The following is a 19,642-nucleotide window of genomic DNA, read 5'->3' as shown; positions in this document are numbered from 1 at the left end:
GCGAGGAGCTACCGTATTGAGAACCCCTTTCCGGTTATCGACAAATTTATACTCGGGCCCTACCATACCAACAGTTCCGTACGCTCTATCGTAGTCCATGCGCCACCGCTACGACTTTTGCTTTGGAACACTTTACATTGGCCCTGCTGATCTCCCCTATAATCTCTGTTCTTTTTGATTGTACGCCGGCCCTAAGCTAGTTCCTAATCGAACCGGAAGCCTCTTTAAACATCTCAATTTTAGGTTATAAAGTCTCCACTCTTCTCTTCACAAAAACACTAATAACAGTGGTTCAATTTACTTCAATTGAATTGAATGATTCCTAAAAACCAAAGGACAATAATTTTTTCGAATCAATGTTCCATCGGATCCCAATTAACACCACATTAATAAACAATTTAAAATGCAGTGGGAGACATTTCTCCAGGCGATTCACCGTAAACTCCGGTCAACTAACTCGAAAGAACAAATATACAAATCAAAAACGGAAAGTGAAGTAATTTCCTTAATTTCCAAAAATCATGACGTCGTGGATTTAATTTCCTCCTGGCTGGACAACCAGTGCAAACACAAATCCTCAAAGTCCTCTAAATGTGCCAAAAAATTTAAAGACATTGGAAATGATTCTTTCAAGAGAAGAGACTACATTAAAAGTCTTTCCTCATACACAGAAAGTGCGAAATTTTCATCAGTGAATAGAGATGATTTTTCTGTAGCGGTTGCCAATAGATCTGCAAGTCTATTTCACATGTGCCGGTACAAGGAGTGTCTCGAGGACCTTGAAGTGGCGATTGAGGCAGGATATCCCCGAAAACTCGTGTATAAGGTTCATCTGAGAGCTGCCCAGTGTTATATTAAATTGAGGAAATCCGAAGCTGCAGAGGATGAAATTAGGAAAGCTAGAGATGTAATTGTTTCTGACGAAAGTCTCACTGCTACTGTCAAAGGTATGGGGCGCGTTTCGCAATCGACGTAGTAGCAGTAGCAGTACTGCAACCCTATCTAATTTTGCTTTACTGCAGCTACGGTAGTTGATTCCGAAACGCACCCATGAATTGGATATCCTAGTACCTTTTACATTTACATTGTTGATAGGGTGTCACGCAATTTAGAAATCCACAAACTTGTGAACATTTATATCTCAATAACTACGCATTTACGTGGAATACTCAAAAGGGCCTTATTGTTCGGAAGGATGGTTAGTTATTTAAAAACCATTATCGCTCGGAAAAAGCGAGTATTATTGCGATTTTTTAAATAAACAATTAGAAAAACCGTTGTAGTTATGTGAGTTTATGTGAGTTATGTGATAGAGTGCCGAATGGAACCCGAAAAAAGGAATTAAAGACCGCAAAATACAATAAAATTATATGATAAAAAATAAATAGATGGTTAAAAATAGTAGATATATAGGGGAGAGTGAGACAAAATGAAACAGTCACAAAAACGACTATTTGACGCCATTCAAGCAAAACAAATTTTTGTTTATTAAATATTTTTTTTTATCAACTTTTTTTTATTCTTGGGAGTACTGATCAGAATAACAATTTTCCATGCAGTAGGATGGAAAATTATTGAGAAGTTTTGACGGGCAAGGATTTTATCAATGAATTAATGGAAAAGAAAATGAAACAGCAAAATCCAAAGTCCAGATAAAGGCCCAGGGGAGACCCAGAGGGGAAAAAAGGAAAATATGATGCTGAATTTCAATCGAATAATCCACTGACAAAATCTTCGCCCATCAACAACTTCTCAATAATTTTCCATTCTACTGGATGGAAAATTATGATTCTTATTACTACTCCCAAGAATAAAAAAAGTTGACAAAAAAATTAATAAAAATTTTTTTGGCAGTGTCTATTCACACGCGCCACGGTAATTTTTGCCGTGGATCCACGGCAATTTTTGTCGTGGATCTGGGGCGTTTCGCATTGGTGCCGTGGATCCACGGTAATGTTTTGTCGTGGATCTGCGGTGTTTCGGATTGGTGCCGTGGATCCACGGCAATTTTTGTCGTGGATTCACGATCACTTTCACTGGTCCACGGGAACTTTACTGGATTATTTTTACGGCGTGGGTCAGCTGTTATCAACACACAGTTGACACCATCTGCCAAATCGACCTAACCTGATCTTTAGATATCACTCAAGCAACAACTCGAGGGAATGGGTGAAATTTCAAGAGTGAGTGAAACATCAAGAATGAAATCTCAAGGGTGAAACTTCAGTGTAAAATATCAAGGGTCAAGCATCCAGGATGAAGCGTTAGGGGTGAAATATCAAGGGTTGAATATCCAAGGTGAAATATCGAGGGCTAAATATCAAAGGTGAAGTGTCAAGTGTAAAATATCGAGGGTTAAGCGTAAAAAGTGAAGCGAATGAAGGGCATTTTCAAAGAGAGAGTGCATCCAAATTTATGTTCTGACAGATCTGGGATGATGCAGGCCATCTCCACAGTAGAAGAATTACCCACAAAGATATGAAGTCAGAGAACATTCAATTGTCTCTTGAGGAAAAAAAGACACCCTGGTGATTGTCTCTGACTTTCGGATGTGGAAATTCGTTGATGTTATGTCAATGGTGAAGACTTACTGTGGAACTCTTCCACTCTATGCTGCACCTGAATGACGCTGAAGTTAGCAGCCGACTTGGCAGCGAAAGTTCAGGGCCGTAGCAAGGATCTGTGGGGCCCCATACCTTAATACGAAGACTGAAAATTGTTCCCATTTAAGTTCTAAATTCCCAAATGATCCGGAACAGCCCCCCCATCCTCCACAATATGATCAACCCCCTTTGTTCAGGCCAAGGGGGTGGTAGGGAGATGAAAATCTCAATTTTTGTCTTTTTTTTGGGAAGCAAAAATTTCTGCACCATAAATAGCCAGAACCACCAGCACATTGTTATGAAAAAAGATTAAACGAAACACCCTCGACCCCCAGGAAAATCATCAAGTCTTTCAGATTGGTCCAAGGGGGTGCTAGGGGGTGGAGAAATGAAATCTTCGCGTTTTTCAGGGGGAAAAAAATTCTCCGACTCATAATAAGGAAAACCACCAACAAATGTTAATGGAAAAATACTCAGTGCAACTCCCCCTACCCCCAGAAAAATCATCAAGTCTTTCAGAGTGGACCAAGAGGGTGCTAGGGGGTGAAAAAATGAAATTTTCGCGTTTGTCGGGGGAAAAAAAAATCTCCGACTCATAATAAGCAAAACCATCAACAAATGTTAATGGTAAAATACTCAGTGCAAATCCCCCTACCCCCGGAAAAATCATCAGGTCGTTCAGAGTGGTCCAAGGGGATGCTCGGGGGTGGAAAAATGAAATTTCCGCATTTTTCGGGGGGAAAAAAATCTCCGACTCATAATAAGCAAAACCACCAACAAATGTTAATGAAAAAATACTCAGTGCAACTCCCCCTACCCCCAGATTCATTTTTCTACCCCCTAGCACCCGCTTGGACCAGTCTGAGAGACTTGATGATTTTTCTGGGGGTTGAGGGAGTTGCGCTGAGTATTTTTTCATTAACATTTGTTGGTGGTTTTGCTTACTATGAGTCGGAGAATTTTTTTCCCCCCGAAAAACGCGAAAATTTCATTTTTCTACCCCCTAGCACCCCCTTGGACCAGCCTGAGAGACTTGATGATTTTTCTGGGGNCCCTGAAATACGCGAAAATTCCATTTTTTCACCCCCTAGCACTCCATTGGACCACTCTGAAAGACTTGATGATTTTTCTGGGGGTTGAGGGAGTCTTTCCTAATATCTTTCAATAGAAATTTGTTGGTAGTTTTAAGTGTTTTGGAGCCAACGATTTTTTTTTCTTTCACTTCAAGGAAAATCAATTTTTGCACCCCTCAAACATCAACAAGTAATGGTTCCAGAGGGGTAAGAATTTTCATGAATGCAGAGGGGTAGTGTCTGAACATTTTCCGATGTCGATAATTGATTTTTACCCCGGTTTTTGAATCATGTGTGCACTGGGCCCCAGGGGATCATGATACGCCCCTGTTCTGCTGCCAAGCCGGCTGCTAACTTCAGCGTCACGCACCTGAGACCTTCAAGCGTTAGGCACAAGACGCCTGAACTATGTGTTATGCTGAAGGTAGGGGAGGGTGGAGCAAAATGGACCAGGAGGCAAAACGGACTGCGCGGTAAAATGGACCCCGAGGGCAAAATGGACAACTGATTTTTTTTCTTTTCAATTTTTTTTTTCAATGGTAAACTATCATGCGTAAAATTTCAAGAGTGAAGCGTTAAGGGTAAAATATCATGGGTAAAATTGCGACGGTGGTATATCATGAGTAAAACGTCAAGGATGGAATATCGTAGGTAAAACGTCAAGGGTGGAATATCATGGGTAAAACGTCGAGGATCATGGGTAAAATGTCAAGGGTAAAATGATAAGGGTGGAATATCATGGTAAAACGTCGAGGATCATGGGTAAAATGTCAAGGGTGGAATATCATGGGTAAAATGACAAGGGTGGAGTATCATGGGTAAAACGTCAAGGATGGAATATCATGGGTAAAACGTTGAGTGTGGAATGTTATGAGTAAAACATCAAGGGTGGAATATCATGGGTAAAACGTGGAGAGAATCATGGGTAAAATGTCGAGGGTGGATTATCATGGGTAAAACGTGATACTTCACTCGTGATATTGTACTCATGACATTTTACCCATGACTCTCTCGACGTTTCACCCATGATATTCCACCCATGATATTTACCCTTAACGCTTCACCCATGACATTTGACCGATGATATACCACCCTTGACTTTTTACCCATGATAGTTCACCATTAAAAAAAAAAATTAGTGGTCCATTTTGCCCCCGGAGTCCATTTTACCCCGCAGTCCATTTTGCCCCACCCTCCCCTATTATGTCTCTTCAGCCAAGATGATGGACTGATGCCATTCGATGAGCAGATCCTCTACAGTATGTATTTTTTTTTTTTTTGAATTACCAGGGATTGAGAGCTAATGACTGGTCTCTTTTTACCACTTTGCTCCAGAATGGCAAGATAATGGTCTAAATTTTTAAAACTATCAAGACAATAAGGGTTTTTTAGGCCTAGCATGCAAAAATGAATTATAGATAGAAGTACTGCCTTAAGAAATTTAATTGAACTCATTTCTTCAGTAAACATTCGACTTACCTAATTAATTAGATTATTTTTCATTACAAAAACGTCACAAACGAACAATCGAACTACTGTGCAATTATTCAACCAATACTGAACTCATTATTCTTGTTATTGTTTTCCGAGGATTTCAATGTTAGTTTGATTACTATTTGTCGGTCAAATACTGCGGTTACACTGACACAGAATAAACAAACAATAACGAATAAATAGATTGCCAGTTACGAATTTATGAGTTTTCGACGATTTGTATCATTTTTCTTATTTAACAGGACTAATTAGACATTCGTCATATTTCTCATTCTTTCTTCCAAATTTATTAGGAAACATTTTCAAGTTTAAGATGAGAATGCAGTTATAAAATTAGTACAAATTGAAAAATAAAATGAATTTAAAAAATTTTTGATTGAACAAAAATTGAAATTTTTCAATTTGCAATATCTCCTGAAAAAAATCGTACGATTTTGATAAATAATATTTTATTTTTAATAGCATAGAAGAACCTGGAAATTAAATTCAATTTTCGAATATTCACTCTGCCAATTTGGAGTGACTGACGATTGAATATGAGAAATTCTGTAATGAAGTAAAAACCGTGATGAATTGAATTTGGAATATTTTGTAATTTTGTAATTATCTCGATAATGACTGACTATAGAAAAAAATGTAAAGATACATAATTTGTTGGAAATTCCTTCAACTAAAAGAAAAGCGTCCTGACATTTTCTCGAAAAATCACTCATTACCAAGATTATTTCGTATGTACCAAAAACATCACATTATGTCAAACTACAAATCGATTTTCATGCATCCGTGAGTTATGGAATTATCTGGGTAATAATAATTACTCGGTAGTAATAATACATTGTAAATCGTTACAATAGCCTTTCAACTAATAGGTACATCGCAGGGAACAAAGAGATAATATTTAATTTTTTTTTCATAACAAAGATATAAGAATATAAACCACGAACAGTTGAAGTAGTACAACCTAACAAGTCGAATTTTCACATCTTGATAAATATTGTATTATCACAAGAATGAGTGATTTTAGGAGAAAATGTCAAGTAGCAGCTTTTGCCGGAAATTTATTCAGCTACAGAAAAAGTGTTTTGACATTTTCTCATAAAACCACTCGTTTTCAAGATAAACAAACAATTAACGAAGATATCCCATTTCACTTGTTATTTCTTACCCCATCGCAAACTCAATTAGTTTATTTTTTTATTGAGCACGACACACAGTACCACTTGTTTCTCGGTACTCTCTTCATGTTTGCACATACCAAATGCACCCAAAGAAGGTATGCGTCACAGCAGAGGACCCTTTTACATGTGGGATGCTCTTTCAGTGCACAGACAACACATTTGTAATTGTCTTCTGCTCTTTTCATGCCGACACTCATAACCAATTGCTCGTAGGCTTTTACCTCCATACAGGACATCAGTAGTCGAAGGTCAACGTCTCTAGTCTCGATAAAGGAATCACTCAATTCGCCATAGTCGATTTCATGTTGTGCAATTGGAGATATTATGAAATTACGCTCTGCGACGTATTTCCCCATCAATAGCCATTTTAAAAGCATCTTCAGTTTGATATTATTAGCTAAATCATTAAATGCAACCACAGGAGCAATGTCACCTGTTGATTCTTCCAGGGTCTGTCCATGGCTTGAGTCTTCTCCCCTGCTGATCTGCATCCTACCCCTAGGTGCTGCTCGACGTGGCAGTGACAACGTTGTGCTAGTTTTTTTGCTCAAGGGCATCCCGATCACAGTGGTTCTTCTACCTTTTGGGGCACCTCTAGTTTTTCCAATCTTCCGAACATTTTGGATTTGTGTAAGTTCTTCCATAGTTGATCTGTTTAGTTTTGATTCAGTATGAACCTCAGAGAATTTACTTTCGAGGGCAGATGTATCATTGTTAGCATTCAAAAGAGGAGTCAAAAATGTTGATGACTTTTTCTGAGCAGCTCTTAGTCGAGGCAATATGGGACTCCGAGGATGTCTTCTCTACCAGCTGCTCCAAATAAGTTGAGTTGGAGTGAGAAACAGCACCAGGGACATCTCTCTCAGCATATTGCGTGCTAATACTGAGAGCAAATCCACTTGCAGATATTTTAGGCCCTGGGTTGATAATTCCTCTCATGCTAGCACTCGAGAGTATAGTCTCAACGGTTTTGTTTGGCAGTTTGACAATGTCGATGGCACGAGTAGCTGTTTTTCCGCAGAGACTTCGAGTCGGGGCAGCAGGAAATATTCAGGATGTCTTCTGTGAATGCTTGGTCATAGACTTTGAAGGGAAAACAGCATCATTATTTATGCCAGGATTTATCAGAGATACATTAATTGATGGCTTTGGGATAGTCATATCCACAGGAGCTGCCTCTTCATGCTGCTCAAAAATCTCATCTATTCTTCTGTCCGATGAAGCTTTTCCATGATGAGTTAAATCGATGACTCCTGCCGTGTCAGCAGATTCAACGGATTGAGTCTGCTCTGGCTTCAGCTGCTTCATGGATATACATTGACAAATCCTGAGGCTTCGAATTCTTGTTTCTGTCCTCTTTTGAGCCTAGCTCGAGGTCTAGTGAAGGAGATTGAGCTATATTTTTCGTATTATCAAGGAGATTATTGTCCCATACGAATTGAGCATCTAGAATATCTTTGAAACCCTGAGAACGGAATACAAAAAAATATTATTGAGTCTGACATAGAGAACAAAGAACATTGTCAAAAATAATTATTTTTTTACCGTTTCCCGTGTGTCCGAAGAAACGTCAATCTGGCAATTTCCACAATTTATTTGCTCACGGGTGCTTTCGCTTAAATTATTTTGCACCGTCATGTCCAATAAAACATCTCCATCGGCTTCGGATGCGTCCTCAACTGACACGGGCACAGTATCCTGAAAATGATCCTCAAAATGTTAAGAAGATTCCATATGAGTGAACAATTTATCAATGATAATAAAAAGATGAGTTTTAAGGGTAAAATTATTGTTTGACAATAAAAAAATACTCCTTGTTCTGTAATAAAATTACGCACCCATTTTCATGGCTTGGGAATAATCTATTTCATTGGAACAAATAATTTTGTTGACTATTTTCAGTGGAGAATTGGAAGAAAATAGTATTTGGCGTAAGTTATTTTATCAACTGTTGAATTATGTTGATAATGAGTGATTTCAGGAGAAATTACCAAAACACATTGTTTGAAAGGCAGCAATCAACTAAACGGTCGGTCCTACCGATTATCGTCGAGCACCATCGGAAACCTTCGGGTGGAGCGGTCAGGGGATCGCGAAACCCCCAAAAGGCAGTTGCTTTTCTGTATCGTCACGATAATGATAGAGTAGAGTCAGTTACTCATCAGTATTCTAAATTTAATATTTTGCTCAGTACATCAACTTGTTGATTAAGTTCAGTAATTTTAGTGACTCAACGAGATAAAGTGAAAGACAATTATCAGTGAAAATTAGACATTCAACATTAATTATACCAAAGAGTGTACGGCAATAGTGACAAGTGGTTCGATCCCATGAAAATATATTGAGATTTTTTATAACACGCCTACCGTAATTTTCTCAACATCTCCCTCCACATTTTTATCCCACATCCACCCTAAAACTAGTTCCTCACCAAATAGTGGTCCTTCGAGCCGGATTGTGGGTGAAAACGTGTGTAAAGTGCTGTGGAAAATCTAAGGGACGCCTCGTGTCGAATAAACTTTCGTGGTTCGCACGGGCAATTCAACGGAAAGTTCTAGAACATTCGCTTTGTTTACACCCGCAAGGGCGACGGGTTTACAAAGGACATACCAGTGAAATTCAGTGTCGAAATGGGGAGCGTTCGTGAGTGTCGAGTGTCGCCGAAGCCCATCAACACTTGGCCACGTGCGCCACGCAACAGGCGACTCATCAAAGTTCGGCAATCGGTAACGCAACAGCCACCCGTAGCCTCTCAACAGCCGATAACTCACCTAAACCGACAAATTAGCACGGACAATCACCATGGCAGACGACGCTTAGGTCAGCGACCCTACTCAGGAAAAACTCAACAGTCCAAGTCTATCGTCAGGATCAACGAAGCCCGCTCAACAAAATTCACCGCCAGCGCTCACCATGCAGCAGGAAGGTCAATTGAGACTATTGACATTTAAGGTAGAGACTCTGATGGAGATCTATCATGAACTACCGTAAGATGTTGACAGCGAAGAGGACCTCACCTTAGAGGAATTAGACGGGCATAAGGAGATAATCGAGACAGAGTGGAATGAATATTTTGGAATTTATGCCATTCTAGTCGAGCATCTCCCCCCTGATCATGAGTACGTCACCGAGGGGGTACATGAGCGAGCCACAAGGACAAGAAGACAAGCCTTGATGCTTATCGCTCGACTGAAGGGTCAACTAGCAAGGAAGAAGGACTCAACCAGTAGTTCAACCGATCAGAATCAAGCCACTCAACTCAAGCGTCTCGACATTAAACCATTCGATGGGAAGCCTGAAGAATGGAAAGAATTTAGCGACCTTTTTCTATCATTGGTGGGAAATATTCCTTCGATTCCATCAGTACAGAAGCTGGTTCGACTGAAGGGATGCCTAAGAGGTCCAGCAGCAACTCTCCTCTCGACCTTCCAAGTCAAGGACGAGAACTACAACAAAGCCTGGCAGAAACTCACCAAGAGGTATGACGATCCGAGGCTCATTGCTCAATCGTTGTTCAATCAAGTTCTAGAGCTTCCGAAAATCACCAGAGCAACAGCAGAGAACCTCAGCGCCAACACAGCAGTAGCCATGGAGACTCTCAATCAACTGCATGATGTGACGGGATTGACACAGGAGAATATCCCCGAGCAAATGATAGCTCACTTGCTGAGAAGATCACTCGATGCCGAGACTCTGAAGGCATGGGAGCTCAGGATGGGATCCTCCAAGGAATTTCCCACTCAAAGAATTATCAACATTTATCGAGGCCTACGCGAGAGGAGTCTACTCTGGCGTTAATCTCAACTGAAGCACATCACCAGCAGAAGCCGAGGGTTTCTCCAACGAGATTCCAGGACTGAGAGTTAAGTATCATTTTCTATTTATTATTATTATTTTGGCAAGTGATACGTCTCTCACCCTGTTTCTCCCCTTAGCAATCAACAACAATGAGTTCGGCGACAACTGGGGAAATTTAGGCCTCTCTCAGTCGACAAAGGGCTTACCAGAAGGAAGAACATCACCAACATGAGGGTCAAGGCTCACCAAAGGGAGACACGACTTCAGATCAACAGTCAGCCCATCAACTACATCGCTAAAAGAGATCATCAACAAATTTTGCAGAAATCGGCGCTCTAAGAAATATTAAACAGCCGATTTACATAATGAAGCGACTGGTCCATTCAACATTATCAGGAGGAGTGACGACCAAGACGGTTCACCTCGTCAAGTCCTAGAATCTTCAAGTAGTTGGCCAACACACAGCAATTATGGAACACTACGAGGTACGTAATTGCACAGTTTGTTCACCGAGGGTTTCTCCAACGGCCGTAAAGAAACCTTCAACGAGCAGCTGATGGAGCTTCACCAAAGTTCAGGGACCAGGAAATATGCAAATTTAATATAATCAATTGCACACAAAGTAAGGAGCTATAGGATATCACCATAGACGATCAACAACTGTGGGGCACAGTTAAAACTCCAGAAATCGACAAAAAGGCATCAGAATTTCCAGAAGCCTCTCCAGCATACAATCTACCGCAGAACAGGCCCTGGAAGAAGATGTTATTAGCCAGAAGCAGAGAAAATCTCCAACAGCAAATTCACCAATTAATTCATCATCCCTGATGATGAATGCCCCCGGGGTGTTTGAAAGGCAGCAATCAACTAAACGGTCGGTCCTACCGATTATCGTCGAACACCATCGGAAACCTTCGGGTGGAGCGGTCAGGGGATCGCGAAACCCCCAAAAGGCAGTTGCTTTTCTGTATCGTCCCGATAATGATAGAGTAGAGTCAGTTACTCATCAGTATTCTAAATTTAATATTTTGCTCAGTACATCAACTTGTTGATTAAGTTCAGTAATTTTAGTGACTCAACGAGATAAAGTGAAAGACAATTATCAGTGAAAATTAGACATTCAACATTAATTATACCAAAGAGTGTACGGCAATAGTGACAAGTGATTCGATCCCACGAAAATATATTGAGATTTTTTATAACACGCCTACCGTAATTTTCCCAACATCTCCCTCCACATTTTTATCCCACATCCACCCTAAAACTAGTTCCTCACCAAACACACATTTTTTGAATAAAATTAAATTTCCTATCAAAACCGTCTTCTGACATTTTCTCGTAGTTGCATTCATTACTCAGATAATTTAATTATTCACCAAATGCAATTTTCAAGAATTTGAAGCAATCTTTGCTAATTTAATAATTATCTACTCAATGAGACGCGTTAGGGAAAAATTTGAAAATCGTTTTGTAGATCATGTAAATCTCACCAAACAATGTCTATTGACGTTTTGTCCTAGAATCGTTAATTACCGAAATACTTCCATAATTTCTCATTCTTCACAAAAATATCCAAAAATTCTACAATTATCAATTTTAGAGTAAAATGTCAGTGGTATCGAACAAACTTTCTTTAAATTTAAATTTATTTTCCAAGGACTGAGTATGAATGAAATGGACACGACTGCTTCTATTTTGTTTCTACTCTTTGGCTATCCTAACTCATATGGATATATGGTCGAAAAAATTATCTCTACGGTGAAGAAGTGATCTTAGGAATTAAATGATTCTTACGATTTCCTTTGTGACTTCTTTAGCATGACTCCCTGATGCCTCCAATGTGTTCTCAACACCTTCATCTTCATCCGAAGATGAATCGCTGCTAACAACAGGCTACAACACAAAAGGAAAAAATTGAGTTTTTTTTTTAAATTGAATTGCCAGGAAATTTAACGAAACGCAAAATTTGAAAAAAAACTGAATGTTAAATGTAGATATGATCAAACTTACCGATGAGTGATTATGTCGTAAATGCACTTTTCTCACGGTGAGACTTGTTTTACCTATTGCACGTACGAAAATCCTGAATGGACAATTGGTCTTAACCGAACGGCAACTGAAAAATTTTTGAAATATTTACCAGTTACTAAAAACTTGGAATAATCTTGTCTGTGTAGGTCAATTGTGAAAAATAATAGTGGACATTGACAATGTATCAATGTTCGAGATAGCAAAAAAAAGAATGATTTATGTATAGAGGAATGTTGGAGAAACATGAAAAAATGGGCTTACCTCCCGGGTCGACTCCCTGTTTTCGCTTTTGACACATAAACACCGCTTCGATAACATTGATAATCAATGTCATAATTTTTGACATGATCTGCCACATTCTTTACACGACTTTTTTTGCTTGAATGAGATCGAGCTGTTGATAATTTAACGTCACGCGCCAGTAGATATTCTCCAACAAATGTCTTCAAATCTGCATGTGTCTTAAACCTTTGCCCTTGGTAAAATTGATGTATTTTGTTTTTTGATTTTTTTCTTTCCTCTGCAGCGAGTTCCATATTTTTTAAACTTGATACACGATGATTACACAACTACTCAATTGAAATTAACGAGGAGAATAAATATTGAACAATTGTTTGTCGTATTGAGCTAATAAAAACGTTGCTAATGGCGTCTGCGTTGGTAATCCCAGAGAACTTATCGCTGTCTCATGCCGAATATAAAATGGCGGAAAATTCTGAACTTTATAGATGAACTACATTCCCGATGAATAACGTCCAAAGGGTATGGCGAATCTCCATCGCAGTCAATGAAAATCATTTCGGCTAGCACTGTCATCTAGTGACAGTTAGTTGAAGTATGCAAGAACTGGTGAGGCCATCTCTGTTATGAGAATTCCGTGATAGAGTGGGCATTTTCAAATTTTCCCTCGTGCTTCATCCATCTGATCAATCTTTGTATATTAATGGTGATTAACGGCGATTTTGACCTAGCTCGTTATATAACGAAACGTTTCTGCGTTATCTATAGCGTCTCGTATAAAAACTAATCACTGCATTTTCGCAGTACAAAAATTTTTTTTTCAACTGGCACTACAAAAGTCATTTGTGATTAATTTATCAATTGATTTGTACCGTGGTGGGATGATTTTATTTCAAATAACTTTATGCAGCTCTCTATAACCTCAAAATCTACAGTCAGGCCCAAGCACTTATCAGAATCAATCGCAATGTGCCATCAATATGTCCTCTGTCACCATCGATAAACCACATTCTATAATAAAAGTGCCCTCAGTAGTGTTTATCTCGAATGAAAGAACAACGTGAAACAGAGAAAATGAGTTCAATTGAGAGACCAGTAGTGGGGAAATCATTCAAGAGTCATGAAGAAGTTGTTAATTACATGAAAGCCTGGATGGATTATGAACAAGTTTTATTTACCCGTGGAAAATCTGCGAAACTCAGTGAAAAGGCAAAAAATTTCGATCTTGTGAAATATAGAACAGTCGAATATACGTGTAAACACGGAGGCACACCGTACCGATCTAACACCACAGACAAGCGCAAGACAAGGTATTTGAATTTGATTCAATTGAACCTGCAATCATATGTTGTAGTTCAATGAGTTTATTTTGAAAAATTTTAGGATGCATTTACAATAATGATAACAAATAAATTATGTTTTAGGTCGTGTAAAGTAAATTGCCCAGCTAAGGTTAAATTCCAATGCTTGAATAACCAAGGATTTTTCACAATTACTGAAATTAATTTGGATCACAGAGATCATGTATCCTCTCAGGTGCAAATTTTTTAAAATTTGTTTTTCATTTATTTTCACCATTGCATTGGCCGTGAATTCGCATGAGTGAGAAAATATTGATTTTTACAGGCTGTTTACGAGCATTATGCAGAGATTCGCAAACTCACTTCAGATCAACAGACAGACACTCTTAAATTTTTGGAAATGAGATGTAACAAAAAATTAATCCAACAAGACATCCACACAAAGTTGGGCAAACACGTGACTCTTAAAGATTTGTCTAATTTGAAAGCACAACTGAAGAAGCAAGATGATCGAGAGTTAACTGAAGCTGTAAAGTTTCTTATTGATGAAAAAGGTAAGAATGAAACTGAATTCTTTAGTGAGTTATTTTTGGAGTTGTCTTGGGAGTGTTTTGGCGAATAAAATCATGAAAGAATAACTGTTTGAAAGTCATAGAAAATATTGGTGCTAGTTGAAGTCGATGGAGACTCGAGGGGCGTCTTGAGTGTTTCACTCAGTTGGGATCACCTGTCCTCGGCCTATTAATCTAAAATAATTTGCAAACGAACGAAAAATACTAAGAAAGGGACGTTGGTATAAATATCGTTTAGAGGGTTTGAAGTTGATATCAAGATTCTGAATATTTCAAATAATCAAGGCAAATTAGTTTTCTGCCAATTCACTAAGTGGAGTACTGAGGGAATATGGAAAACCAATAAATGAATGAATCTACCGATTCCATATCTACTGGTGCGATACCAAGTCGAAATACTAAATATATTGTCGATTCTTTGACCATCGACACTGAAATGCATTTTGGTTTGAATGTTTGATAAAGAATTTGCTTTTGAAGTCTTAAAATGATGTCCAGAACACTCAATTCGTCAATTCGTTAATTTAGGTTTTATTTATTTTTTTTATTTGTTTTTAACGAGTTAATTGCTTATCTCCGATTAAATTTAATACATATTTACTTTTTCTCTACATTAAAGGTGCTGATGTATCGATCTTAAAAAATGGAAATCAATTTCAAGGTCTATACTTTTCGACGCCAGACATGAGACGTTCGTTCGCCGCATGGCCTGAAATCGTTGCAATCGATGGGACGTACAGTCTGCTTGATAGTAATTTAACAGTTATGCTGATGGTCGTTGAAGACTCCAATGCGCAAAGTGAAATTATAGCCGTTGGATTATTAGCAGTTGAAGATAAACCAACTATGAATTGATTCCTATCCACATTTAAGGAGAATAATGGTGATACATGGAAGAAAATATCGTGTTTCATGAGCGATAAGGATCACACAGGCCGTAAAGTTATCAAAACACTGTTTTACAACCCAGAGAAAGGGAAAAGTCCACCAATTTACATTTGCCTCTTTCACGCGTTGAAAACGTTTGGACAAAAATTAAACGAGTTCACGCAGGAGGACAGATTGAAGATTCGCCCATTTTTACAGAAACTTACCTATAGTCAATCGCAAGAAGAATACACTAAGGTCTATGATGAATTCTGCGAAGCTGTATCGGACAAATTAAAAAACTATTATAATGACAACTGGCACCCGATCAGAGATGAATGGACGGTCTTCAATATGATCGAGGGAAATCTTATGAATCGAACGAATAATAGAGTCGAATCTATGAATCAAAAATTGAAACAAGTCATCGAAAAACGGAGCAGTATGATGGATTTTTTTCCAGGATTTTTCACCTATTTAGATTCACACACAAATGAGATTAATTCGACAACAGCTAACATGTTCATGAAAACCAAACTGTATGCGAAAAAAGGGAGTACTGAAGAATCATATTCTAAAATTCTAACAGACTCAGCTTTTGAACACATTTCAAATGAGATTAAACGTCATGACGCTGTGAACGTCCTAGGTGGATCTGAAGGCAACTGTTCCATTCAACGACGAGCAATTATTTTGCAAGTAACTAAAGACTCATGCTCCTGTGGGACCCCAGCTTCTTCATTACTTCCCTGTCGGCACATTTTTGCTGCAAGAAAATATTTCGGTTTGTCACTATTTGAAAAAGAGCTCTGCAATAAGCGGTGGACGAGAGAATACTACCAGCAAACAACGGATTTTCCAAGTCAAGTCGGCTGAACAGATTGGAGTACGTTTGCCTCTCACATGTACTGTGAAGTCTCCCGATGTGAGTTCAATTGAAGGTCGTAAAATTATGCTCAAACCAATTATCGACTCCCTCCCATTTATCGTGAGTAATTCTTGCAGATCGGAGTTCCAGAAGAAGATTAACATACTCCAAATAATTGAAGAAGCGTGGAAAAAAGACTTTAAAGTTACCATTGTTCAAAAAACTGCGTCAAAAGCTGAAATTTCCTCTCACAGTGATGCAATTGAGACTGACAATTTAAATGATTTAATGAAAAAACTGCAGATTAAAGATATATCAGCAGCAACTCAACTTCTCAGCGTTCCTCAAAAACGGAGATTAGTTGAGCCTGACCTCACCGATTTGACACTGCTTGCATGTACGGCACTGGAAGAAGAGTGCCAGGAATTTGTTGATACTCTTGATAATTTGCAGAGATTATGGAGTCAGCAACAATTAATATCAATTGAAGTAACAGAATGTACTGCCTCATGCTTGGAAAGTACACCTCTGCTCAACTTGAAAATCCCACAATCTTATCGAGATGTATGTATGCTTATTTCCACTCAAAATGTTCTCATTGAATACTTCATTAAAATATGACTATTTTCATTACAGGATAACGACTTTTCTGAACCAGATGGAGACAATCTGTCAGGACTTTCTAATATTCACTCTCCCAAGTCAGTCAAAATTAAAGGAAAACCCCGATTAGGTATGATTACTACTCCAGTGCAGTCGAGAAGGAAGAAGCTGCCTGTTCCATTCGTTCAACGAACACAGTTGCAACAAATACAAGAAATGTTGACTTGGTTGATCAACCAAGACTTGGTGATGAACGTCCTCGACTCAAAGTATTGTATTAAAAAAACCGACTTGAACTTAGGAATTTATAATTTAAGAGATTCGTTTCATACTGTAAATATTCAGTTAATCTAGAAGTATTTTGCGAGGAATGCATTCTTGGCACTTGAAAAAGCCGTTAGTGAAAAAAAAAAAGAGTGGTGCGAAAACTTGTAACACTTGTCGACGAGTTAATACCCACGTATCACGAGATTGGTTATCCTGTGTCTCTTGTTTACTCTTTTATCATTCTCAGTGCGTTGAAATCGACAGTAGGAAACGTAAAACTATGTGGTTTTGTTCAGCATGCATAAAAAAAGGAGGTAAAACAAATTATTCTCGATTGTAATTCCACATTTCTAATTTTTTTCACTGAAATCTTCAGCTGAAATCACGTGCATAGCCATGAGCTCATTTATCAAAATTCAAAATCAAGAGATAGTAGTTGTTGATCAACAGGATATCAGCAATATTTAACGTGCATCTTAAGGATTGAAGGATTTGATGTATATGTGGCATATCGCGTTTAATATCATATTTTGTTGCTGTCAGGTGAAAAATAATCATTCATGTCATTCAATATGCAATTATCTTGGAAATTAGTGATTGTAGGACAACATGTAAAAAGACTTTTTGTAGGAAATTTTATCGTCTACACAAAAGGTCTGTTTATATTTCCTCGTACTATTCCTTATTACCGTGATAATTGCATAACTCACGGATGCATGAAAGTCGATTTATAGTGGAACATAATATGATGTTTTTTATATATACGAAATAATCTTGGTAATGTGTGATTTTTCGAGAAAATGTCAAAACGATTTTCTTGTCGCTGAAGGAATTTCCAACAAATTATGTATCTTTACATTTTTTCCTATAGTCAGTCATTATCGAGATAATTATAAAATTACAGAATATGCCAAATTTAATTCATCACGGTTTTTACATCATTACAGAATTTCTCATATTCAATCGTCAGTCACTCCAATTTGGGAGAGTGAATATTCGAAAATTTAATTTAATTTCCAGGTTCTTCTATGCTATCAAAAATAAGATATTATTTATCAAAATCGTACGATTTTTTTTCAGGAGATATTGCAAATTGAAAAATTTCAATTTTTGTTCAATCAAAATTTTTTTAAATTCATTTTATTTTTCAATTTGTACTAATTTCATAACTACATTCTCATCTCAAACTTGAAAATTTTTCCTAATAAATTTGGAAGAAAATGAGAAATATGACGAATGTCTGATTATTCCTGTTAAATAAGAAAAATGATACAAATCGTCGAAAACTCACGAATTCGTAACTGGCAATTTATTTATTCGTTATTGTTTGTTTATTCTGTGTCAGTGTAACCGCAGTATTTGATAGACAAATAGTAATCAAACTAACATTGAAATCCTCGGAAAACAATAATAAGAATAATGAGTTCAGTATTGGTTGAATAATTGCACAGTAGTTCGATTGTTCGTTTGTGGCGTTTTTGTAATTGAAAATAATCGAATTAATTAGGTAAGTCGAATGTTTACTGAAGAAATGAGTTCAATAAAATTTCTTAAGGCAGTAATTCTATCTATAATTCATTGTGGCATGCTAGGCCTAAAAAACCCTTATTGTCTTAATAGTTTTCAAAATTCAGAGCATTATCTTTCCATTCTGGAGCAAAGTGGTAAAAAGAGACCATTAGCTCTCAATCCCTGGTAATTCCAAAAAAAAAATAATACATACTATTGAGAATTTGCTCATCGAATGGCATCATTCCATCATCTTGGCTGAAGAGGCATAATAGGGGAGGGTGGAGCAAAATGGACTGCGGGGTAAAATGGACCCCACGGGCAAAATGGACCACTTTTTTTTTATGGTGAATTATCATGGGTAAAATGTCATAGGTACAATGACAAGGGTGGAATATCATGAGTAAAACGTCAAGGGTGGAATATCATGGGTGAAACGTCGAGAGAGTCATGAGTAAAATGTCATGGGTACAATATCACGGTTGAAAGATCACATTTTACCTATAATAATGGCCGTGACTATTCGCACCATTGCGTGAATCACTCCCGCATACTCCATACACTCCACGCATGCGTGAAATTTGTGTGTTTCACGCAGCCGAATTTTCATACTGCTGTGTATTTCACGCAGTTGAAGTTTCATACTACTGTGTGTTTCACGCAGTTGTATTTTCATACCCCTGTGTTTCACGCAGTTGAAGTTTTATACTACTGTGTGTTTCACGCAGTTGTATTTTTATACTACTGTGTTTCACGCAGTTGTATTTTTATACACCTGTGTGTTTCACGCAGTTGCATTTTTATACACCGGTGTGTTTCACGCAGTTGTATTTTCATACACATGTGTGTTTCACGTAGTTGTATTTTTATACACCTGTGTGTTTCACGCAGTTGCATTTTTATACGCCTGTGTGTTTCACGCAGTTGTATTTTTATACACCTGTGTGTTTCACGCAGTTGCATTTTTATACGCCTGTGTGTTTCACGCAGTTGTATTTTTATACACCTGTGTGTTTCACGCAGTTGCATTTTGAAACGCCTGTGTGTTTCACGCAGTTGAAGTTTTATACACCTGTGTGTTTATACACACAGGAGTGTGAAATACACAGGAGTATCTGAATACCACTACGTGAAACACACATGTGTATAAAACTACAACTGCGTGAAACACACCGGTGTATAAGAATGCAACTGCGTGAAACACACAGGTGTATAAAAATGCAACTGCGTGAAACACA

The 19,642-nt window shown here is 38.0% G+C and overlaps 4 protein-coding genes across 5 annotated transcripts in view; all 4 read left to right on the top strand.

The window, feature by feature from the left end:
• The first annotated feature begins 201 nt into the window (after positions 1-201).
• The window catches only part of LOC107036237 (SET and MYND domain-containing protein 4), a 72,744-nt gene continuing 53,303 nt past the window's right edge, over positions 202-19,642 (top strand). The window contains exon 1 of the mRNA XM_015254042.1: positions 202-947. Coding sequence (XP_015109528.1) covers positions 404-947 — 544 coding nt within the window. The 5' untranslated portion in view covers positions 202-403. The remainder of the gene's footprint in view (positions 948-19,642) is intronic.
• On the top strand, positions 8,668-10,875 carry LOC107036240. The gene is made up of 2 exons (XM_015254045.1): positions 8,668-10,631; positions 10,770-10,875. Exon 1 carries the CDS (start codon positions 9,523-9,525, stop codon positions 10,144-10,146), a length of 624 nt encoding a protein of 207 aa, XP_015109531.1. The 5' UTR covers positions 8,668-9,522; the 3' UTR covers positions 10,147-10,631; positions 10,770-10,875.
• On the top strand, positions 13,172-15,231 carry LOC107036238. The gene is made up of 4 exons (XM_015254043.1): positions 13,172-13,727; positions 13,842-13,953; positions 14,044-14,272; positions 14,910-15,231. The coding sequence occupies exons 1-4, from the start codon at positions 13,465-13,467 to the stop codon at positions 15,143-15,145; spliced, it is 840 nt and encodes a 279-aa protein (XP_015109529.1). The 5' UTR covers positions 13,172-13,464; the 3' UTR covers positions 15,146-15,231.
• LOC107036239 lies at positions 16,037-17,966 on the top strand. 2 transcript variants are annotated; one of them, XR_003783020.1, is made up of 3 exons: positions 16,044-16,082; positions 16,163-16,589; positions 16,662-17,966. XR_003783020.1 is itself a non-coding variant. In XM_015254044.1 (2 exons), exons 1-2 carry the CDS (start codon positions 16,110-16,112, stop codon positions 16,980-16,982), a joined length of 801 nt encoding a protein of 266 aa, XP_015109530.1. In that variant the 5' UTR covers positions 16,037-16,109; the 3' UTR covers positions 16,983-17,966. The 2 variants fall into 2 exon arrangements, 1 of the variants encoding a protein (XP_015109530.1); XM_015254044.1 differs by having other exon boundaries at positions 16,037-16,589.

Source organism: Diachasma alloeum, unplaced genomic scaffold, assembly GCF_001412515.2.
Source record: "Diachasma alloeum isolate Michigan unplaced genomic scaffold, Dall2.0 Dall_scaffold_00207, whole genome shotgun sequence".
In the NCBI taxonomy this organism is placed as follows: Eukaryota; Metazoa; Arthropoda; class Insecta; order Hymenoptera; family Braconidae; genus Diachasma; species Diachasma alloeum.
The sequence above is the reverse complement of the archived record's forward strand: the minus strand, read 5'-3'. Positions and strand labels throughout refer to the sequence as shown.

Bases quoted from the DNA above. Each gene is read 5' to 3' on its own strand.
- LOC107036240 (XM_015254045.1), top strand. From the start codon at position 9,523: ATGCTTATCGCTCGACTGAAGGGTCAACTAGCAAGGAAGAAGGACTCA.
- LOC107036238 (XM_015254043.1), top strand. From the start codon at position 13,465: ATGAAAGAACAACGTGAAACAGAGAAAATGAGTTCAATTGAGAGACCA. The intron at 13,954-14,043 runs GTGCAAATTTTT...TGATTTTTACAG, and splicing joins GAGATCATGTATCCTCTCAG to GCTGTTTACGAGCATTATGC. The intron at 14,273-14,909 runs GTAAGAATGAAA...TCTACATTAAAG, and splicing joins GTTTCTTATTGATGAAAAAG to GTGCTGATGTATCGATCTTA.
- LOC107036239 (XM_015254044.1), top strand. From the start codon at position 16,110: ATGCTCAAACCAATTATCGACTCCCTCCCATTTATCGTGAGTAATTCT. The intron at 16,590-16,661 runs GTATGTATGCTT...TTTTCATTACAG, and splicing joins TCCCACAATCTTATCGAGAT to GATAACGACTTTTCTGAACC.